We start from the raw sequence: 23,867 nt of genomic DNA, 5'->3' as shown, positions 1-23,867 counted from the left end.
TGCGTCAACGAACTCCACCATTCAGTTTTGATTGCAGCTATTTATTTCGGGAGCCTCCATCAAAACCCAGCTTCACCACTTAAATTCCTCCGAGTTCGCTCCCGCGGCAATTTACAAGGTCAGCTCAAGTGACCAAACGATAGCCCGAGAACTCGTCGTTTACTCGACCACCGTAAGTGCATTTGTAGTAAAGGTCAGATTCATTGTTGAATTCCACACCTAAACCCCCGCACATCCCACATTTTAAAGTGAATAAATTGTACAGCCAGATCATTATAACAAAGCACGTTGAGGTAAGTATGAAGCAGCCACGTGGCATTTTTCTTTTCCAAAAATATGCAGAGACCTGTGCCGTAATGGCACCACTCAGACAGTCATACCGCGTGCGAGGTCATTGTGCCATAATTGAAGCATGAACAGAAGCTTGTAGCTACGTGAGATAGCGGCTGCAGGCAGCACCAGCACATCAGTACACAAGTAGTGTCCCAAGGTACCTTGTGTGAAAGTAAATTTGAACTAGGCCTTTGCAACACGTTGCAGAGTTTGCCAAGTGTAAAAAAACAACGACTACACACGTAAGATAAGAAAGACTGTGCATTTAATGACAGCCGTCTTAATGGTGGACACAGCTCAGTAGAGTCGCTGGGGTGGACCCATGGTGGACTTGATGTGCAAGGAGCGGATGTTCTGCCAGTTCTTCTTCAACAGAGACACCAGGTAGTTGATGGCCAGGTTGATGTTCTGCGCCAGCTCGTCCGGGGTCATCTTGACGTTGCCCACGGCAACCGCAAGGCACAGCACCTAACAAGGAAGAAAAAAAAAAAAAGTTTGAAGTGAGCACGAAGGTGAAGAATGCTGCGCACCATGAACCCAACAGTGTTTGGTGTCAGAGGTGCACGAGTAATCAGCAAAAGTTCATTGCCCAGTGCTAGACTCATCACGTGCATACATTAAAGGGACACTAAAGAAAAAAAAATTCACTAAATACTTGATGAATGAACCCTAATGACTGTCATGCAAACTTATGCCAGTAGAATCCTAATACTCAAGAGAATAGTGCACAGATAAGGTGCAATAGCGGATACCACAGCTTAACCAACCTCAGCAAGCCATGGTTATTCCATATGCAAAGAGGGTCGTACAAATGCATTAAAAAATACACAAACTGTCTTACGATAACATTTACATGTCCAGTTATATAGGTTTTAGTTCTATTAGAAATGCTTATTACGAGTCTGAGCTGCTACAGTGAAGCTACAGTGGTCCTCACTTCTATGAGCACTGCACCATGAACAGACTAGCTTTGCTAGCTACTTGTAAGTTAACCAGAGTGGTACATTGTTCATACCTTCTTCATCTGGAACTTGATGGTAGCCTTGACTTCGTCCAGCTTGGCCATCATGGACTCGTTGTGGGTCAGCAGGGTGGGGAACTTGCCCGCCTTGTTCAGGCCAGGGCCCAGCAGACGGGGAATCTGCTTGATCAGCGACTCGGATGCCATGAACGCATCGTACTTCTTGGCTGCAGTGGTGAGGAACGAGAAACAAAGGCACGCACTGAGCACGACCCAATCCAGCGATCAGGACAAAAGCAGGCTTCGCAGGTGCGCAAGCTCTGCCCGAGTTTTCTCGTGCTCTCAATGTTGAAAAACGCACAAGCACTGTATGCGTATGGGCCGTTCGCGAAGTCGTGAATGAGCTACCAGTTCAGACTTTGTTTTGTCGATCACAAGATCTTCAGGTAATACATGCAGTTTTGTGAAGTCATCATTCTGGTAGCATTCACCGACCACCTACTAACTACTAAAAGCAGTATGCCATAGTGGGGGAGCACTCCATATCATCTAGGGCACCAGCAGTTCTTGGGCGTGCATCTAATTTTAAGTGCACTGTCACTATTGCAATTCACATCCACTGAAACACAGCCTACAAGTGCGAAAATCTAGAGCCCTGTGTTCAGCAGGCACATACCACTGGAGTGGTGACCAAGTCACGTGCACAACTACATGAAAAGCAGCAAATGTAGGGCTAGCTCTAAAGAAAATAGCGAACGATCCTACAATAGCACACCAAGCCCCTCAGTAAGTAAAAGAAGAAAAGAAAACACGCACCGAGTTTCTTGACGAGCTTCTTGCTTTTGTTCAGCTTCTTCAGCGCCTCGGTGTCCATGCAGGCAAGGTTGTTGGCCTTGGCTTCATCGCAGTGCTGCTGGTCACCCAACACACACACCTGGAACTTTGGCCTGGGGATGTGCTTCAGCCTGCAAAGTTTTGGAAGGTTTAGCACCAATACTGAAGTAACACATGCTGCAAGTCAAAATCCATTGTGCATAGGATATAGCTGCCCCACACCTTCACACGCTGAAGAGGACTGAATGAACTCTTTAGAGCTAACTGCACAATAGGTAAAACTGCAGTTTCCTTGTGAACATGTGCATCTTGCTCAGAAATGCACGTGTAATCAACGCAGGTCATTGCCCAGTGCTAGCATCATCACTGCAATGATGCACTTACAACCCTCAGGCCATTTCGAGTCCTAAGCCTGTCCTGAAGCCAAAGCAAAGTACGCAGAGCACTTCAAAAAAGGCTGTTTTAACTGCAAACAAGCAACAGCCACGGCACCTCAAAAGCAGCAACAGTCGCAGCAAACACCCTACCTATTACGCCAATCTGCAAGCTATTGCAGATGACAGCATTTTAAGATCCAATTCGTCTTCGTGTTATGTGTAGGTGTCCATTGGCTGACAAAAGGATGAATCTGTCTGCTGCGACTGAATGCCACGTCCAAAGCAACCTGGTGTGCGCGTTTTCAAGCGCACTGCTCATACATACGCAGCCGGCTTCCAGGCGACACCGGGGGCACGAACAGCTATTTGGTGCCGCCGAAGCGAAAACACCTCCCCACAGTTTTAAGACTCTGGGTACGAGTCCGCCCGGCATTTCCGTGACAGAAAAACCGAGCTCCCTGTTGCGCTACAGGCCCTTGGCGTCTCAGTGGAATGGCAAAACAGCAACCCTGTGTCACTGCACGCAACTATATCCATCATCGACGAATTAGGCTGCGTTTGAAAACGCTATTCCATCATTACAGTGACAACCAAATTCACTTTTACTGCCCTGCCAATTTATCGGCAGTGCCAGTAACTGCGCATGCGTCGCCTGTCTCAAACGTAGTTTTCGAGATCACTCATGATCACGTAAAAGACGTGAGGTCATTGCGATTACGTGAAGCCTGTCAAATTACCGGAATACCATTGTCCTGGAAACCGGTATTACGCGGAAAACGCCGCTTATAACGGAGGAATACCGGGCATACAAAGCTCTTATCGTCCAGAATTGCATGACGGCTGATGCGCATGCGCTGTGGGAAACCCCGACGGCGCAATCCACAGCATTGCAAGTGAGGTTCGCGAGACGCTCACACTGCGAGGACGATAACACGCGTGCCCTTATCGATCACGTTTGAATGAGAACTAGGCCTACTGGGCCGGCGATTTTGCTTCGGAACACGAGTTACAAGACTACGCCTTGTCGGTCAAGTTTGAATGAGAATTAGGCCTAAGTGGAGTCAAAAGAGTGGGTAAAGACGCCAAAAGCTGCGCGTTTCAGGTCATTTTTGTGCGTGCGATGCTCGAGGCGAAGGAGTGAAGATGGCGTTCGCCGAAGCCTACTTGACGGTGCCCGAGAAACGCTTGTCCTTCTGGGGATCGTAGTTCTTGAGCGCGATCTGCAACTCCACCGTCTCGAGGAACTTGCGGTGCTTGCGCGCAGACTCCTGCAGGACTGCGTTGACGCAGTCGTACAGCGTGTCCCTGCTGATTTTCGTGCTGCAGAATAGAACAAGAACGGCGTATGATCAGTAACCACGGTGACACTGTGGGTTAGGCACTATGAAGCAGATCGACGCGATATAAGCAAAAATCTGACGTTAATTACTGAAATCAGATTACGCTGCACACTCTAATGCACCTCACTACGGATTATTACACACATTATACAGTTAAATAACAATACGGCGATGGATTCCAATAGATTTCATACCTCATGTTTAGGCAGCCGAAGCGACCACACACACGGCGAACGACCAAAAGAACGAGCGGAAAAGGAAGCGCTCGTTGCGCTCTTTGTGACTCTCACGTGACCATGCACGTGACCTGCGGCACCCTGGTGGGCAAAATTGAAAAAAACATTTTCGGTTTCATGAGGAATTTAACTTTGCGTAAACACGTAACTTCATTTTGCGCCAAAATTTGTTTTCGAACTGATGCAAGACATAATTTTCTTGTTATTAAGCTTTTGTTGATACGAGAATAAACGTTCTGACGCTAACGCCTCGACGGTCGGTACATCCCAAAGATACGCCCGTTCCGATTGGTTCATTACTTCCGTTCGATGACGTCATCAGGCGTTTCCGCCAATCACGTGACACGTTATTTCTCTCTCTCTAAAGCACAGGCTGGGCTGTCGGTCATGGCTGCGAATGCTCCGCGAGTGCTGCGGCGGCTGAACATCATGGCTTGAAGAAAAACAACAGTGGTCGTGCGGATAACTCCCCCCATTTTTTTGGTCAATTTTTTTTTTTAATTCGTTCGAGACACATCGCCGAGGAAGAGGCTTGCAACGAAGAAACCCGGCAGGGCAAACTGCGAAAATGACTCCAGGAGAGTCCGTCGATTCGGCCGAGGCAAGTGCCCTCATTTTCTTGATACCTCCCCGAACGACAGCGGTTTGATACCGCCCCGAGCGGCAGCGGTTAACGCTATAACACCCCTTTTAATGCTCTTTAAAGGGAATAGTCAGCTGTCCTTTCTAAGGACCCGTAGCCGGATCGTTACTTCAGAACCGCTGACAGCGGCATTCGGCGCTCGGTTTCTCTGCTACGTTACACAAGTCAGCTGTTACACAAGTCGTAGGTGCTGCGTAAAAAGTGCGCCGTACTGTAACGGCAGCGCGTTCGGCTTTCGTGCGCACTTCGGTGGCCCGTACCGCTTCTGTCACGCATGTTGTTGACGCTTTTTTCTTTCCTCACTCCCTCTTTTGTCCATTGTCTTTTTTTAGTAGACGACAGTGCGATGCGGTGCCGAGGCGAGTGCCAATCAAGAACCTGTAGCCTCGACGCGCTACTCTTGTGTGTCCACTTTGTAGTAGAACGGCAGGGGGTGCGTGGCTTTCCAATGAATGGAGGGAACGTGTGTGGGCGCTTTTCGCAGCTGCTAAGATACGGTGGTCACCGAGGCAACTGGCGTGGAATGATAAAGAAAAGAGAAACACGTTTTTCCCCTGAGTTACTCGGTGTACGCACGAGTCGGTGGCAGCGTGCGTACGCGGCGAAAGTGAAGCGGAAAGGAAAAAAAAAATTCGAGAAACAAGAAGACACATGGAAGTTTTGTTAAGAAGAGTTCGCGTGCGCGAAGCGGAAGGGGGAAAAAGAGAAGTTACAGCACTACTGGACAGGACGAAACCCTTGCCGTGTGGTAACTTAGGCAAGGGGATCTTAGCGGCAGTCGCCAAAAATGGGGCAGCGCCGACGGGTATTTTTAGCCGCTTTCAGGCAACGCTTGCAGGCACGCGGCCGGGGTTTTAAAAATGCGAAGAGAGGTGTCTAGGCTAGCCTAGCCGCGCGCGCAAAGGCACGAGTTTCGCTGGCACTGACGAAGGCGGGTGTAGTTTCGAAACCGAAGACTGCGCTGGACATTATCGCCAGAGAGCTAACCTAACCTGAACACAGTGCCGTGTTGCGTCCGTTTTCTTTTGCGTTTTCTCTGTGCCTTTCGCGCTCTAGCCGCAGAAGCTATAACAAATCGCCCAGTGTTCATCATACTGAACCTAAACGGGGTTCAAGCTCTTCAAATTAAAGTGCCCGTTGCTCGAACCTCGTCCCCTGTTTGCGTGGTCTTGTAGGAAACGTTACGAAGCTCGTAGATTGCCTCAGATAAGCGCCATAGATATGACCTAGTGATTGCCTCCTCCGCGGTTTCAGTACATTGCTCCCAGAGCGCGCAATCTTCGGTCTGCTAGCATGTGTGGCTGGCATCCAAATGCAGATAAACATCTCTGCGTACAATACGTACTATAGGAGGTGATAAGTTATCAAGTATGTCGGTAATGGGAGTGTAATTGCACTTTTGAGCTCACATTCTTTGGCCGTTATTGTAGCAGGCAGCTGACAGCAGGCTCACGGGGGAAGGCATAATGTTTCAGACATCGCAATGTAGTATTTTTTTTTGTTCGTTGGGTGGGTAATGTGGGTTCATTGTCAATGATAGTCCCGTTTAGCGGATCGGTACATCCCTTCCCGATACACATAGTCGACGGACAGCATCTTCTACGGTGCTTGTTTGAACAGTTGTAGGATCAGAGTCAACTGTTATAAGCAGTGCAGGATTAGGACATAAGCTTAAACACTTGTATGCGTAGAACTTGTTCAGGGAGCAAATGCAGCCCCTCATTGTGTTCGAACATCTGCTTTTAGGACTGTTTCACAGTTCAAAGCAGTGTGCGACTTCCTTTCTGACGTAGTGTGTTAAAACGAATAGGTGCAGTCCACCACAAAAGTTTACGGACCATGCGAGTGCGTGGTCAAGAGCCTCCTCACGACATTTCTGCAACGTCACGGCGTTATGACCAAGACGCGTGGCCTGCTGTTTAATCACTGGGCACAAATATTTTCCACCTTTCTGTTTTTTAACATGACCCGCTCTTCGGTAGCCATGGCTACATGCCTCTGTGTTGAGCGCACTCCATCGGCTTAACTGTTATCAGCCACATTCTTTTGCGCAGTGATATCCACTGAACGGCACGCCGTGATAGCTGTGATTCTGCCATCAAAGCAGAAGTGTGACGATCATACTGAAAATAAACGCTTCGCATGAAAACAACGGACTAACACTGTGCTCCGCAGCAGTAGTAAATTGATATGCCAGTGAATAACAAGACCCAGTTCCGGCCCAGCGCTGTGGTCGACAGTAGATGGCACGGGCAGGCAGTTTAAAGGGGTCATGAAGCACCCCTTGGGCTTGTTGAAAAAACGCATCCTGCAGAAAGCTGACGGATCCCGGCCGCGGCGACTGCATTTTTGATGGAGGCGAAAATGCTTGAGGCCCTTGTACTTAAATTTATGGGCACGTTAATGAACCTCAGGTGGTCGAAATTTCCAGAGTGCTCCACTACGACGGTCCTCATAATCATATCGAGGTTTTGGGACATTAAACCCCAATTGTTATTAACACTTCCCGTCATGGAATACTCTGTTGATGCAAAAACCACGTAATAACTTTGTTTTTATGAAACTGGTGTAAGCAATAAGCATTGCTTTCTAAGTACCGTGTGCAGTTGTGCTCAGTGTTTAGCTACTCGCTGCCACTTAACAGTCCAGTTTCATGCATTGATGCATGGTGTCACCTATACAGCGCGGCGTCGTTCAGTCTAGGCAGAGTTCGTTGACATTCCCGGCTTGTAGGTGAGCCAGGTGGCATCGTCTGGCTGGCAGTGCCAAGTTTCGTGTCCGCTACATTCTTCTATTTTTTCTTTTTTCCGAGATTCCTCACTCTCGTTTGAAAGCCTGTGCATCGGCCGTAGCCGCTCGCCGACTATTTCTGAATGGGTCAGACGCTTCCCTCTGTCGGGAACACTAACACTCTCTGGCACGTCGCCAGGTACGGCAGTAAAAAACTGTGCGACCAGCATTTAAGCGTCTGATGCCGTAAAACAGTGAGCTCCTGGCAGACGATGGCTTTTTCTTTTCTTTTTATGCAGTGGCGTTGCCAATTTGGAAATGTCTCTGGCATTGCATTCTCAGTTCCATTATGAGCCCTTTGTTGCTTTCATGTTGAATTGTATCACGCATCTACTTGGTAGACGACATAGCGTGAATGGTAAGAAAAGTGAATAGATGCAGTTTTCCATCAGTGTCAATTTCATACACATTTAGATATCATCCTTCAAGGCCCTCGGTGTTGGTTTTGAAAATTGTGCTTGCCGTGTGAAAAAACAAGCTAATACTATCTGAATGAAATTCAGTGTGCAGTTCCCAAGTAAAACGTGATGAAACTTGTCCCCCCCAATGGAGAACACTGTGCACGCCTATGACACTGGTATTGTGCAGTTTTATGGCTTCAACTTAAAAACCAGAGGTTGCTGCAAAGTGTGATAGGCTCATGCTGCTTCAGCTGAGGCCCATTCAGAAAGAAAACAAACGCAAGCATAGTGGGCCTCTCATTGAGCCCCACTGAGGGAGCATTTAACCAAAAGGATTTTCCCATTTGGCTCATTATATGAGGAGTTCGAAGAAATATGAACTGTCTTATACCCGTGTCACACGGGCGTTTCGAAGGCCATTGAACCGATGGTCCATTGACTCAACGGGCATGCACGCGCTGCCACACGGGCAGTTTTGAAGGCTATTGAGTCAGTGGCCCATCGAGTTGACCGAGCACTCCACAACTCCATTGAAATTTTGACGGCCATCGAGCGGCGGAAGCGGAAACAGCGTCACCGCACCCTCTCGTTCCCAGTGTGCTCATACCCATGATTAGAAAAGGAAAAATTTAACGAGTATGCATTAAAAGTAGTGTGCATGGGTGTTATAACTTATTTACTAAAGTATTTGTGCCATTTGGAATGCAGGAATTGCGCGTGCTCGCGATAACAGCAGCAGCTCATCCTCGATGGCGTCGGCTTCCTCTTTCGCCGCTTCGATCCCAGCATCAAGCTGCATGATCACAGCCATGTAGAACACCATAGCGGCCTTGTCATCTGTTTCGCGGTCACTCATGACGGCGGAACAAGCACGTAATGAAACGAAATGAGTACACGCAACCGCAAAACCAGGCAAAACGGCAAAACTACGTGGCAAACCTGGAAAAGTGGCAGGACGGGTAAAGCGGTTGTAACATAGCCGCAGTTTCGCTGTTCAACAAAGTTACAACCACCTCTGCTTATGACTAATAATGCACTTATAATTATGTATAAACAATTTTTTGATATTTTAGAACAAAACAACGCACAAATGTGTGCTTTTAAGTGGATTTATTTTAGTTCACTTACGACGACATGAAAACGAAAATAGGATTAGCAGCGCCACAAAATTTTTGCGACAAACACCTGAATCACTCAACGGCCGTTGAAAACCGTCGTGTGGCAACGCGAGAACTCCATCGAGTTCGATGGAGTTGTAGCGTTTCGATGGCCATTGACTCAATGGCCTTTCAAACATGCCCGTGTGTCACAGGTATTAATCATGGTGCTAAAAAGGGAGGGCCACTGTCACTGGAAACTTTTCTCCCACCTCCACCCCTCCCCCCTTCGCCCTTTTGTCACGGCTAGCATCCACAGGCAGTGTACAGTCAGTGTCAAAAGTTTAGAGGAGACCAGAAGGTCTGACAGTAGTTTGAATTTCTCAGCAATTTTTTACTGTATTCGGTCAAACTGCACGGTACATTTTGTAAGTGCACTTTAGAACGGGCCGGAAGTCTTAATTAGATCAAAGCTTCCTGCCAAAGAATCGGGAATATTCAGCTTTTTCTTATGTTTCGCGGTCCATAAGCTTTTGATGCTGACTACTTCCACTGTATTCTCCTGAGTGATCCACTTCTGAGGAAGCGTGCCATCTTCTGTGACAAGCCCCACCTCAGTTTTTTTTTAACAGCGAAGCTGTTTAAGCTAGCCATATTTTGTGTGTGCAGCCTATCAGAAAACTATTATCGTCATGAACGGGTATGTGCCACATAAATCGGGCAAATCCCACACTCGCCACTGGTTCACTGAGAGAAAGCTATAGAAAGAAAGAGGAGTAATGGGAATAAATACATAAAAAGATTGAAAGGTGGAAAGAGACAGAAAGAGAGAGAGAAATATAAAAAGAGCAAGAAAGAGAAATAGATAGGAAGAAATGGAAAGAAAAAGACACAAAATAAATATGAGAAGAGAAGAAAAAAAAATAATGAGAAACAAAGAAGGCCACCTAGCTGCGCTCTTCCTTGAGGCTTGGCACGACTAGTACGAAGTTGCCATACTAAGGAACGGGAAAGGCAACGGCGGCTGCGAAAAGAGCCTGAAGCGATGGAAGCCCTACGACAACGTGCCCGTAGATCTGTGAGAGGTGCGAACGCTCAGTTCTGGTGTTTGGACATCCGTGTTGTGATTAACCTATCTAAATCCTGGCAACAACCTAGAAGCAACCATTACAATTCAGAATCGTCCAGTTTCGCTGTTGCGTGATTTGTGTGACTTAGTGTAAGCTTCGCCTTTTTTTTTTTTTTCCCCATCTGCTTTGTGTTTGCAGTGAATGCCTAGTGGAAGCACTGCATGCTCTGCATTGGACGATGGTCAGGTGAAGTTCTAAGCACTGCCTGTTACGTAGGGCATGTGTTCGTGTGACAAATTCCACTCTCTCAAAGTGCAGCTCCTTTGAAATGAAGTGCCCGTGGCGGCTGCATTTTCGATGGAGGCAAAAATGTTTGAGGCTCGTGTACTTAGATTTAGGTGCACGTTAAAGAACCCCAGGTGGTCGAAAATTCCGGAGCCCTCCACTACGGCGTCTCGCATAATCATATCGTGGTTTTGGGACGTTAAACCCCAGATATTATTATTGTTATTCAAAAAGAAGTGCATGTGATCTTTTGTTTGAAATGTTAGCCATGTTCACACCACCGAGCTATTTCAGGCATTCCAAAAGCAATCTTTGTGCCGCACCTGTTTGTTTGCCATGCCCTTAACCTAGTGATTGGGGTCCCCTAAGTTAAGAAGGTTCTCTGGTCTAAGCATCTGTTTTCCTCTTTCAGGTTCCAGGGCCACAGGAAAATGGGGCGCTGTGCATTATTCGGAACATGACAACTGGCCAGGTGAGAACAGCATTTCCTCACTTTGTGCACATTTCGGTGGTCTCTGCGGTCAAATAGCTGTCAACCACACTTTCACAGTTGCCAAAATTACACGCGCATCAAAGGGGTACTGACACAGATTTTCGAAGCTGACTTTACCTCGCCATACAAACCTCCTGCATACAAAGATGACTCTGAGCAAGTGTGAGGGTCAGAAAATGCTAAGATATTTCGATATTGAAGTCAATTTTCATATGGCACACCTGCTGACGTCAACACTAGCACGACGTCAGGCTGCATTGTTAATTCTGGTGACTTCACGCACCGGAACGGCTAGTTGTAATGACTTAAGGTAACGTGCAAAATGGCCGCTTGTGAATCAACTGAGCCACGGAGCGGAGCAGCCGTGGCAGTTTCACAATATTTTACGCACGTGACAAGAAATTCATACCGTGTCACGACGTCGGGGTACAATAGGAACTGAAATGGCTTTAAAAAACACTTAATTCTTCAAGGCACACTCACGCTTACCAGTACATTTTGTAGGCTCTTGAGGGCTTGGCCTTTCATTTGACACAAAGAAACAACTGAAAATTTTCGTGTCAGTACGCCTTTGAACGAATAATGCAGCATAGGAGCATGCATTCAGCAGCGCCCGTATTTGAAGGCTCTCGCCGCACTCTCGCTGCCTAGAAATGAACATAACAGAAAACGAACGTGCACCGTATTTCTAACCTCAAATTTGATCCTACTTATGCAAAAACAGAACGCGAATAACTTCAGGATAAATAGATATTTAATTTGCAATTTAATCGCGAATAATTACTGTAGAGCACACAAGTCAAGATATTATGCCATTATTTTTGTTGCAATAGAATATCCAGTGCCTTGAAATAAGGTTATCAGAATTTGACGCATTTACAGACAATTCTTCATAGGTGGCACCTGAAAGAGTTGCATTCAAACGACATTGTACCTTCTCGCTCCGGCTCTCTCTCTCTCTCAATGCAGGCCCACAGTTCCACAGTTTCAACCACCGGGGGGAGTGTGGCGAAGCTGACGCTGACGCTTCCAGCGACGACAACTGCTACGGAGTTGATGGAAGCCATCGGTCGCCACTTCCAGTACACACCAGACTCGTTTGAGCTGCTTCTGCAGAGGATCACCGACGGCGATTGTGTGAGTTGGGCTGCTCGGCACCGCTTTCGCGCGTCACTGCTGTCCCTACTCAAACGAGAACAAGGGGTGTGCAAATATTTGAAAAATTTGAAGTGGCAAATCAGGGTAGTCTGAATGAAAGGTGGAAATTTTGAGGGCTCGTTTCTTTGTTTGACACAACGTTATTGAAAAACAGCAGATAATGAAGTCAAGTAAGGTATAGGGGACGTTAATCGTACTGTTTTAAGTGTATTGCAGTAATTGTGAGATAGATGGGAAGAAAGTAAAGTGGACAAAAAGACAACTTGCCACCGGCAGGGACCTAACCTGCAACCTACGGATTACGCGCCCGAAGCGCTTACCAAGTTGTCTTTTCGTTTACTTTACTTTCTTCACATCTACCATATTTACTCGACTGTAATGCAAGTTTCTTTCAATATTTTTGCTACCTAAAGTTGACCCTCGCATTACAATCGAATATCGAAATACATACGAAATACCAATGTTTTTTTTTTTCCTGGACGTAATGAAAAGTCTCGTCTCGTGTTACATTTGTGGGCGCATTACAATCGAGTAAATACGGTATGTCACAATTTCTGCAAAACACTTAAAACGGTACAACTAACGTCCCCTATATCTTCCTTGACTTCATTATCTGCTGGTTTTTATTAAAATCGGACAGTTTGTTCAAGTTATTGTTTGAATGGAAGGGCCACTGTACGTAATGCACGTGTTGTTCAGATATATAATAATGAGCAAAGGTGAACGTATGTTGAAGGGGAAAATAAACTTGCCGCCGGTGTGGGCCGAACCCGTACCCTTCGCATTATGCGCAGGTTGCGGGTTTGGTCCCCACTGGCTTCAGGTTGGTTGTTTTTGCTCATTTTCGTGTCTCTTCATCTCATTATAGCTACACTACGCTAAAAACAAGTAAGGCCCCCTTAATTTCTGTGTCTTCACTATCTTTTGGCATCATACCATATTTTTTCATGCATAACCCACACCCTTAACAACAATTTCAGGAAAATTTCCTAAAATCAGCCCTGCATACAGCTACGAACTTATATTCCTTGCATAGCTGTGAAAGCACTGCCGTGAAGCCACACTTGCCGACTGGAATTGGCATTTTTCATTGTTACTTTAGCTCCAAATTTAAAGCAAAAAATTTCGTGCAGATTATACGCGAGAGAATACAGTCAATGGTTGTCTAACGAAAATGGGCCCTTCAAGCCAGTACCTTTGTTTCCGTAATGAAAGATCTGGCTTCTAATACAGCAGACCAAATCGGTCTTTCATAATGCTGCATCTTCGATAGTTCTGCACTTGACGCATGCATAAATCTTTGCACAACAGGTCTCGGTGCACACATGCGGGGACAAAACCCTCCAGGAGATCGGGTTCCACACAGATGGCACAACCCGCAACGTACTAGTCATATATGACCGGGACCGGGAACCCCCAAAACGGTTGATGGTGAGTGTCTTAGCTCGTTTTTTCCTGAACCTTAGCACTCCTTCATTGCAAGGTGGGATGGTCTAGTTAAGTGCTGTCAAGTTAGAAGGTTACTGACACGAATATTTTCAGTTGTTTTTTTTTTGCGTCAAATGAAAGGTCAAGCCCTCAAGAGCCTAGAAAAGGTAGTGCTAAGCACAAGTGCGCCAAAGTAATTACAGTATGTTTTTAAAAGCTGGTTTCGGTTCCTACTGTACCCTGACGTCAGCAACACGGTGTGACCTTCTCATCATGTGCTCGCACAATATATAGTGACGTTTCCACAGCTGCTTCGCACTGTGGTTCCGTTGGTGACGCACAAGCGGCCATTTTGGAAGTTTTGATGATGCACAAGCGGCCATCTTGCAAGTTTTGGTACCTAACGTCATTACAACTGGCCAGACTGCTGCGTGAACTCACCAGAATTTCTACTGTAGCCTGACATCAAGCTAGTGTCGATGTCAGTAGGTCCGCCATGGGAAAATTGACTTTAATATCAAATTAAAATATCTTATCAGCATTTGCTGAGCTTCACACTTGCTCAAAGCGGTCGCTGCATACAGGAGATTTGTATGGCAGAGTAAACTCGCCTTCAAGAAAAGGTGTCAGTACCCCTTTAAATAGATGGTGGGCTGGCAGGCACGCCAGTGTGATGGTTTTCGCCTTGCTGCTCAATTTCTAGAGCCCTCCACCACGGTGTCCCTCATAATCATATTGTGGTTTTCGGACATTAAACTCCAATAATTATGTAAGTTAAAAGCATTACAGTTCGTTCTTTCACTTTAGTGTTCCTTTAACGTTGTCAACGGAGCACGTTAAAAACACTGGGAATGGTGACCGAAGTGTAAGGGGATGTTGGGAATGAAAACGGTGGCCTGTATGAACCTATGTCTCGCAGGGGCCCGAACCGGAAGAGGGCAGTTCCTCGACCTCTGCGGCAGCCTGACTGGGTCCGCAACACCAGAGGCGCTGCCGCCGAGAGCAAGTACTACCCGGCGGAAACCAGGGACGCCGTCGGTACGCCTGCTTCTTTTGTTCATTTATTTGGCATTCGGCTCTTGTACGTGCCATTCACACCCTTCTAAACAAGACAAAAGTTCGGGGGGAGATACAGGGTTGAAGCGACGACAGATCGTCGACAAACGGTCTTCTCTTGTGCGGAGTTTTTACCTTTCTTAAACTCTTAATCTGCCACCACTGCACTGTTATTTCACATCTACCAGTTGCACTGCCTTTGTTTTGCTTCTTGAATTCAGACATGTATACTGTATTTTTTTAAAACTATTTTTACCATTATGTTAATGACCATACAGTTATTGATGCTCTTGCCCCCCCCCCCTCTTATGTAATACCCTAAAAATGGTCTTTAAAAAAAACAATAAATGATGATGGTCCTGATAAAGAAGGCCCCACGTCTAAACACTGTTCCGGCAACATTCGCACTTCAGTGTTTTATGATCGCATAATGCTCTTCAGTATCGAGTATATGCCGGCCTAAAGCTGAAAATTTGTATGACTCTAATTCTTGTGCGTCTTTTTTTTCCTCACGGTTCCCCAAACTTAAATGGAAAGTTATTAGTCCGCGTTATTAGTCCAATGTTTGTGTTCTTTTGAATTTTCATATTTTTGTCTACAAGATCTACAAAACAGCAGCACTAATTTAAGATACAAGGACAAAATCGCACACAACCTGGGCACTGAAGTTCAACCTTTTCTTTTTTTCAACCGCGACTGTTCAATTTTTTTGTCTGTTGCTTTACTCTTTGATGTTCCAACTTATCTGTATGTATCTTCCAGAATGCATGCGCTTTTTACACCACAGTTTGACTCTTTTCACGTGTGTGTCTGAAAAATGTCAACAATTTTGGTAAAATTAAACTCAAACATTACGTAGTGCTAGTAGCCACCACTGTGGCTTACCAGCTGAGGCACTGCTCGGCAGCCGCATTTCATTGTCGTGGAGGCAGAGTGCAAAAGTACTTGCATATCGTGACCACAGTAAAATGCCTAGTGTTGTAATGATGCAAGGCACCTTGCTATGGTCAAGGAGTTGCTTCAGAGCAGTGTTCATTCTGTGGGGTTAGTTCGTTAATGTCATGCATAGAAGGTTGTCATTTGCTTTTGGTTTTTCTCCAGGTTATGTGGGCCTGGTCAACCAAGCCATGACCTGCTACCTAAACAGCCTCTTACAGACCCTCTACATGACGCCTGAATTTAGAAATGCATTGTACAGGTGAGTTAAAATCAAGCACCACTGTTTCAGAACATACGGGTGACTTCAAGTTCAAGTTACAGAATAAATTAACAGAAGGCAACCAGTCTGTCTTGTGACTTTTGCATAAGGTCTAAAAATATGATGAAGTATTGTCGTATTTTCTCACATAACCTGCACAAAAAGATATTGGAGCTAAAGTCAAGATTAAAAATTGTGAATTCCGATCTGCAAAGGTGGCTTTGCGGCAATGCACGGGATCATTTTTAGAAAGTTTCGCGCAAATCATTGTTGAGGGTGCAGGTTATACAGAAGAAAATATGGCATGTGCACTTGTGTGTCTTCACTATTCGTACACAGCTGTGCCACCATTATCAAAGGCTGTAGTGCTGTTCTCACGTGTATGAGCAATCCTGAAGGTCATGTAATTATTATTATTATTAGTTCCGACTGAGTGCATTGCATCGGTACTGCCACTTCTGAATTTTCACTAGCACGGTGTCGTGCAGTGCGCTGTTACTTGCAAACCAAACCCTGCTCGGCTTATTTCAGACCGGCATTTGTAGCCCTGAAATTAGTTTTTCGACAATAATAGTGCCTTGGTGAAACAGTAAACCATCTTTCATGTGAAGAAACTGTGGGTTCTTTTTGAGGACATGTTCTCTACCAACAGCACGAGCGTCAAGCATAAAAATTCTGGAGTGTTAGGCTTAACTGTAGGATTAAGCCTAAAAAAACTTATATTAGGGTGAGGCATTTTACTTGTCACCTGAAGCTTTGTGGCGTGTGTTCATTTTCTCTTCCTGATTGTGCCTCGCCTTGTGGTGTTTAGTCAATTGCGCACCTTGTTCGCAGATGGGAGTTTGACGGGACAGAGCAGGATGCAGCCAAGAGCATACCCTTCCAACTGCAGAAACTCTTTCTCTTACTGCAGGTGAGTAGGTGTCGAAAGGTGCAAACCCGTGGCCACATCACCTTAAAGGGACACTGAAGGCAAATAAGTCAACGTGGTTTGTTGAAATAGCGTACCAGAAACATTGTAGTGCTTGTTTCGGGCCAAGGAAATGCTTAGTTTTAAAAAAAGAAACTCGTTTCAGTGGTCCGCATGCATTAGCGCAGTTCAAACTGTCAAACTGCCTGCCTCCGAGAAAGGCCTTCTGACATAGTCTTGTGCGCGGTTTACTTGCTTTATTGCCCGGCGAAAATGGAACTAGGGTTCTTTGTCAAGGTTAACACCAAGGAGTTCTTTTTTGCATGAACCAGACTGAAATGCGCTAGTTGCACCTTATTCCATCTTGTAATGCACTGAAATGTTCTTTTCTGTGATGAGTAGTTTTAGTACTTGTGATTAATGGTACTAAGGCCCTGCTACATCATCGGGCTTGTATTCCAGAATGTCCCACTGGTGGCGCAAATCGTGTCCTACGTTTACCTTAATTTCTTGATTGTTAAATCACTGCTGTGTGTAATAGTGACGATCTAGACATTCCCAAGCATTGACCTTTCACCCTGACATAGATTATTTGCCTTTAGTGTCCCTTTAATGAAACAATTTCTTTGCTGGCGCTTTGCAATTCGGTGCATCATCGTTGGCCATCTCTCGCAGTAAAAGCTGTCGTAGTAGAGGATTCGGCTACTGTATCAAAGTGTTGCGCAATTTTGCTTTGGGTGCACCTGCACGTACAACATACCTGGCATTGTACAAAGTTGTTTTAACTCGTTGCTTGGAAGTATCGTAAGCCATCCACTACAGTGCATTCTGTGCAGACTCACGGTGAAATCTACCAGAGCTTGTAGTATCATTCATAGTGTTTCTTCAAGAATATTGCATTTGAATAAAGCCTACCTTTGCTTTGCATAGTATGCTGTCGTGGTCGATGATTATGTGACACATTTGTCGGTGAAATCGGCAGCATGTTTCTTATCATCAGTAGCTCCTTGCCGGCTCGTGAAGGCTTCAGTTGGAACGTTTGCACATTGTTTAGGATCTCCATGATTTTTATTTCTCTTTCTGTTGCAGACATCTTCAAAATCTGCGATTGGAACAACGGATCTGACTACCAGCTTCGGATGGGACAGCAGCGAAGGTGAGCTTTCGCTATGTCGAATGGAAGTCCTCGATAAAGTAGTTGCTGAAAACTGTGAACTGTAGAATGGCAAATTAGGTTACGAATCAGCTAGTTGCTGTAGCCACTAGTGAAACTGCGCTTTATTCGTTAGTTTAGTTTTGGTTTTTCTGATCACTGAAGGTAAGCAGCTACAGTCAAACCTCGATATATCGAACACGGACATATCGAATTATTGCCTATATCGAACGGTTCCTATATCACGTGGGAAATCGCATGCATTTTTAATTTTTTATTTCGAACGAAGTTTGACGTATAATGGATATATCGAACTCGGCCACCCCAAACCGCCCGCGCTCCGTTGACAGGCGGCGAGCTTTCCCGCAACTCTCGAAAATAGCGGTAGCGCGGTGGGCATTTACGACTGCTGCACACATCGATGGCGCCGACTGCGCCACTTGAACGTAGCGGCATACGCGCGCCGCAGCCTTGCAGCAACGACGCACTGCACTTGTTGCACCAGCTCCTCCTTGATAGTATCGCCAGGCATCCGTCGCATCGGTCGTTGTTGTGCTCGTGTGTTAGGCCTGCCGCGCGTTGTGGTGTGTGTAGCGATGGCTGCAGACGCGAAGAAACGGACGACCCTGACTTTTGCAGCAAAACTGGAAGCAATCCAGCGCGTTGAGAATGGTGAGAAGAAGTCGAGCGTCGCGGACGGGTTAGGCATACCAAGGAGCACATTGAGTACTCTGCTCAAAAACAAAGCCGACATAAGGGCCAAGGCCGAGAAGAGTCAGCACTCGGGCGCGCGGCGTGTACGCAAAGCTGCTTTTGAAGATGTTGAGAAGTCTCTCCACAAGTGGTTCATGGACGCAAGGGCCGAAATATTCCTGTATCGGGGCCGATGTTGCAACAGAAGGCAAAGAACTTTGCATTCATTCTCGGCGTCGAGAATTTCAGTGCGAGTAGCGGTTGGTTACAACGTTTTAAGGACTCGTTTCAACATTGTCGGGAAGACTGTGTGGGAGAGAGTGAGGACGCCAATGATGAAGAAATTCAGAAGTGGCTTGATCATGAGTGGCCCAAGTTCTCGCCAAGTATGAGCCGAGCCAAATCTTTAATGCTGACGAGACGGGCCTGTTCTGGCACATGCTTCCGCGGCAAACGCTGGACACTCGCGGGGACAAGTGCCACGGGGGCAAGCAAGGCAAGGCCCGTGTGACGGTCCTATTGGCTGCCAATATGGATGGGAGCACGAAGCTGCGGCCACTTGTAATTGGCAAATTTAAAACCCCGAGGTGCATGCGGAACTGCCCCAATATTCCGGTGACTTATGCCTGGAATAAGAAGTCGTGGATGACGAGGGATATTTTCCTCAAGTGGCTGAAGGCGTGGGATTCGGACCTGGTGCGTCAGGGACGGAAGGTATGCCTTATCGTCGATAACTGCACGGCACACCACACCGATGCCCAGCTGAGCAACATCGAAGTGGTATTTCTGCCGCCCAACACCACTTCGAAGCTCCAACCGTTGGACTAGGGCATTATCCGCACATTTAAGTCTATCTACAAGCGTCGGCTGATCGACATTTTGCTTGTAAGACTCCGGATGGGCCAAGATCTGAAGATCGATCTTTTGGGCGCCATCCAAATGCTCAAGGCGTCGTGGGAAAAACGTCAAGCAGTCGACGATAGCCAACTGCTTTCGGCATGCGGGCTTCGGTGGACGCACTGACGAAGCATCAGTGGAAGAATCCGAGGAAGCTGAGTTGGCATGCCCAGATGAAGAAAGCGAGCTCGCCGAAACGTGGAGCAAGCTGGAGAGCTTTGTTGGTGCGGAGCCGCAAAGCATGTGCATCGAAGACTTCGTTGGAGGTGACGACAGCACTGGTACAACGGCGGAGCTAACGGATGTAGAGATCGTCGCCGAAGCTACCGCTGAGCAGCCGAATGAAGACGCTGCCGAGGTGGATCCCGCAAGCGCTGATGGTGCCCCGCTCCCGACATCAGCTGAGGTCGTAGCCGCTTTGGCCCTTGCGCGCCGCCACTGCAGCGCGATTGAAGGCACCGGCCTTTCACTTGTGGATCGCCTGGACTATGTTGAGGACGCAGTCGTCAAACACACCATTGCCAACAAAAAGCAGGCTACTCTTTTTCAGTATTTTAAGCCAACACAATAAATACTTTGTTTGAATCTTCAAGTGAGTATTTACTGCACCACGATTGGTTCGTTGGTTGTTTTCCACAAGTTCTTGACGCATTTTTTACGTGATTTTTTATATCGAATTCTGGATATATCGAACTATTTCGCGATCGCCGTGCCGTTCGATATATCGAGGTTCGACTGTACCGTCGGACACAGTTAAAGGGATACTGAACAAAATTTTGGCTGCCAAGATTTTCAGCCAAATTGAAAGATTGGGTGCTGAAATCGGTAGAGACAACCTTCATTTCAGGCAGAAACTAGAGGAAAATAATGAATTCAAAGCGTTTCGCACAAAGCGCAGTGTCTAGTGGCCATGCCTTGAACTAGAGGAGGTGAAGTTTGTTGCTGGAAACGGGCATGCCAACAATGCTAGCCGTCGCTCACATCTCTCAACCCGCTCAGCTGCCACTACGGTTCCTAGAACCAGTACGATCGGCACTGGCGGTGAACAAAGCTCCCGGGTGGGGTAAAGCCCCTAAATGGTGCGACACATCTCAGCGCCTTTGTGGAAGGGGGAAAGTGAGATGTAAAGGAGAGGTGGAGAAAGAGAAGAGGAGGACAGGAGCACATGCACTTTGTATGCGCCGGTGAATGTGATGTCATGGCTCGCACTGGCGTGCAGCCACTGCGTGCTGACAATTCACCAAAAATACAGCCAACTGCTCAAAAATATGTGAAATAATCTCTGTATATCGGAACAGTTGCATCTTCCGAGTAGAATTTCGATGTTTTCGTCAGTTTTTCCAATTTTTGTTCAGTATCCCTTTAAGAAGCTCGAAGAGGCCTCACACAGATGACCGAAGCACGGAAGCAGATTGCGTCCGCAGCTAGAATTTGTCCCGCTCGTGTACTTGGCGATATTCTCCGATGGCAGGGTCACAGGCCGTCTGGCGTCCTGCTTATGATGTCAGTCTAGAGCACGTGCTGATTGGTCCAGGCTTGTATGCATTCACTTTTGTAGGGGAAATGCCGCTGCATTCTTAAGTTGTTCCCGACAATAGAATGTAAAAGCCTTTTTTTGTGTGTGTGTTTATACACTTTTGTGTTTATACGCTTCTGAAAAAAACGCGGAAAATAAACGTACAATCCCAACAAGAAAAAATTGAGGCTGACAAGCCCATATTGAGGTGCAAGGGCAAAAAACATTTATTTCTCAAATAACATGGACGGCTTCGATTTTCAAACTCTTGGCATCTCGCTGGCAGCCAGAGGTCAGCCAGCTTGTTCCGGTCCTGACCGGAAATAACGTCGTGGTCACATGTGTTGAAATCCCGAGACAACCCAAATATTGCAAAATCAAACTCTGGGACAACCAGCGTAAACGTAAAGCAACGCTACCGCAGTGTCAGCAGACGAAACTTTGCGCCGCATCAGCGTTGGTTCTTTCTGCATTGCCACATGGAAATATGGGGCTAGGTTTGCCGAAGAGCGGAAGTACTATTCTCAAGCATACGCATTTGGGATACGATCACGTATACGTTCGCAAGATCACGCGCAGCTCGCCCCGTCCGTGAAGAAAACTACCACTCCGCTAGAGGCTTAACAAGCTCAACTCTTCGCAGTGCACGTAACAATCGCGGTACAACACGATATGCGAAATCTCGCGAAAGTGATAAGCGTCCCCGAAAGTGACAGCTGCTCGCGGCTATCGCATACTACGTCGCACACTCGTGCTGATCATTTTGCGTTCTGTCTTAACTTGAGACATGCGCTGGTATGTTCGCTGCCACTCGTAATCGCACCATCTCGCACGGCGGAACGGGCTTTAAAAGATAACGCCCGGCGTAATGCCAACCGAAGGTGAAGTCCCCAAGCACCCGCATTGCGATCCATTGAGTCCTCACAAAGATGGCGGTGAGCGCGCATCATCTCGTTTTGGCGTCTGATAAACAGAAACCTCCCAGGTATCCTCCGGAACAAATTTTTTCCGGCAGTTGCTGATGACCTGCTGGTAGGCAGAATTGTCCAGCCAGAGAAAAACGAACGTCGACTGGAATTGCGCCGCGCGATGGGCGGAGCAACCCGAAAACAAATGTGCTCCGGGAGAATCGTGTGGGGGGAATCGGCCATATTCACAGGGCACAATGGCGGCGTTGCTATGGTTACATGTCGCAGTGTGTTGTGCAGCGGCGGCACGTGCGTTTCTGTAGGTCTTGTACAGAACCGTGACGGACTGGAGGAGCGACATCCTCCATTCTTTGGGCTGCATTGTTAGTTCCCCCAGCTGTTGTAGCCATGGGGTCTGAACAAAAGTGTGTGGAACGAGTGTGCGTCTATGTACTGTGCTACGGCTGAAGGATTTGTAATGCTCAGCCAAATTGTGCCAAGTGCTACAAAATAATACTTCTTTTCTTTTTTGAAAGCCGTTTGAATATTTTGACGGCCAGCGTTACCGCATGCTTTCGGATCGGTGTGTGGTTGACGGAGAGCGGCGATCAAGCAATTCAGAGAAGGTGCGGAGGGGGGGAAAGGCACTGCGGAGAAGCCGCGGTCGCTGCGCGCCGGCTGTCTGCCACTTCGCGCTTCACAAGTACACGAGAGGGCCCTTTTTGCACACCTGAATGAAAGTTTCAGAGTACAAAACGTATCATACGACCGCAGTTTTCTGCGGTGCTGAACGTTGCTGCCGAATAATCGTATTTTCCGGGAAAGCATTAACCGGGACGTATTACACACAGCTATATTGGGTTATTTTTAATTTTTGCGATTTCGAGCGTAGGAGCCGGGAAATCGTACTAAGCGGGAACGTATCAACAAGGTTCTACTGTATCTAGTTTTGCATGGGCCGGAATCAAGCCAGCAGTTGATAAAAAAAAATGAAGTTGTAATGAAGAGACAGGGTCGCTGTCAATCATTGTTACAATGTGGGATTGCCAAGACAGTGCAGTTACGTGCTGTCTTGTCACTTTCCTCTGCCACTGCAATTTAACTGCCATTGTGCACCTAACCGAAGCTTAAGGTATTTACATCACCGATGCTTCTGTGTGCTGTAAAAAAAAAAATCTTTTTCTCTCACTTTGCTGTACCTCTCCCACAAACAGCATGGCAACAGCACGATGTGCAAGAGCTCTGCCGAGTCATGTTTGACGCATTGGAGCACAAGTTCAAGCACACGGACCAGGCCAAGCTCATCTGTCAGCTTTACGAGGGCAAGCTCAAGGATTACGTCAAGTGCCTACAGGTGGGCCACCTCAATTTCTTAGGCTCACCGCCTAACCAAAATTATTTTATAGCACTGATGTTGTGATTGTAACTAGTAAACTGGCCATAGTTAGCCCATGTAAGTCCATATCACACTCTTTTAAACACTTTTCACACTCTTCTAAAGCGTGCACACTTATCCATTAAGTGGCGTTTTCTTGATAGTTCAATACAAATTAGATGAGGCTACCATCCTTGTGGTAGCTACGTTCAAAGCATGGCACTGTGCCATGTTTGTTTATAACGCATGGGAAACGCAAGGCGCGCGGTCGCAGTTTAGCGTGCAGACTCTCACTCAATAAAAGCACTAGGCTTGTGCGAATAGTAAATTTTAGGTTCGAAGCGAATAGTTATTTTGGTCGAACAATTTCGAATTGAATTCAAACAGTATATATCACATATAAAGAAAAATGAGCATATTTGTCATGACCCAACCAACCTGCACAATATTTTTTTTAATTGTAACAAGTTATGTGCAAATGTCATTCTTTTTGGTTCAGAGCAAGTGGAAGCAACTTTGAATAGTAGCAGGATTTGACTTTTGGTAGAATGCAAGTGATAACCTGTGTATAATATGTTGTTTTAAAATTTACTACAGTCAAATCCCGCTACAACGAAATTGACGGGACGCGCGAAAAAGTTCGTTGTCGCGGATTTCGTTGCAGCGAAATTTCATCTATAGACCACAAAAGTTAGGAAGATCTGATGATCATGAC

At 46.6% G+C, this 23,867-nt stretch overlaps 2 protein-coding genes across 2 annotated transcripts in view; one reads left to right on the top strand and one right to left on the bottom strand.

Annotated features, from left to right (window-relative positions):
• Positions 1 to 615: 615 nt before the first annotated feature.
• Positions 616 to 4,164, bottom strand: LOC119401604 (60S ribosomal protein L10a). Its single transcript, XM_037668504.2, has 5 exons — positions 4,040 to 4,164; positions 3,670 to 3,825; positions 2,111 to 2,259; positions 1,349 to 1,521; positions 616 to 801 (listed from the first exon to the last, which is right to left on the bottom strand). Exons 1-5 carry the CDS (start codon positions 4,042 to 4,044, stop codon positions 631 to 633), a joined length of 654 nt encoding a protein of 217 aa, XP_037524432.1. The 5' UTR covers positions 4,045 to 4,164; the 3' UTR covers positions 616 to 630.
• A 6,601-nt stretch (positions 4,165 to 10,765) lies between these two features.
• The window catches only part of LOC119403099 (ubiquitin carboxyl-terminal hydrolase 47), a 90,298-nt gene continuing 77,196 nt past the window's right edge, over positions 10,766 to 23,867 (top strand). Inside the window, 9 exon segments of the mRNA XM_049418802.1 lie at positions 10,766 to 10,839; positions 11,830 to 11,997; positions 13,330 to 13,449; positions 14,366 to 14,410; positions 14,412 to 14,484; positions 15,604 to 15,700; positions 16,535 to 16,613; positions 17,700 to 17,766; positions 22,992 to 23,131. Coding sequence (XP_049274759.1) covers positions 10,825 to 10,839; positions 11,830 to 11,997; positions 13,330 to 13,449; positions 14,366 to 14,410; positions 14,412 to 14,484; positions 15,604 to 15,700; positions 16,535 to 16,613; positions 17,700 to 17,766; positions 22,992 to 23,131 — 804 coding nt within the window. The 5' untranslated portion in view covers positions 10,766 to 10,824.

Source organism: Rhipicephalus sanguineus, chromosome 8 (genome assembly GCF_013339695.2).
Source record: "Rhipicephalus sanguineus isolate Rsan-2018 chromosome 8, BIME_Rsan_1.4, whole genome shotgun sequence".
Lineage (NCBI taxonomy): Eukaryota > Metazoa > Arthropoda > Arachnida > Ixodida > Ixodidae > Rhipicephalus > Rhipicephalus sanguineus.
The sequence above is the reverse complement of the archived record's forward strand: the minus strand, read 5'-3'. Positions and strand labels throughout refer to the sequence as shown.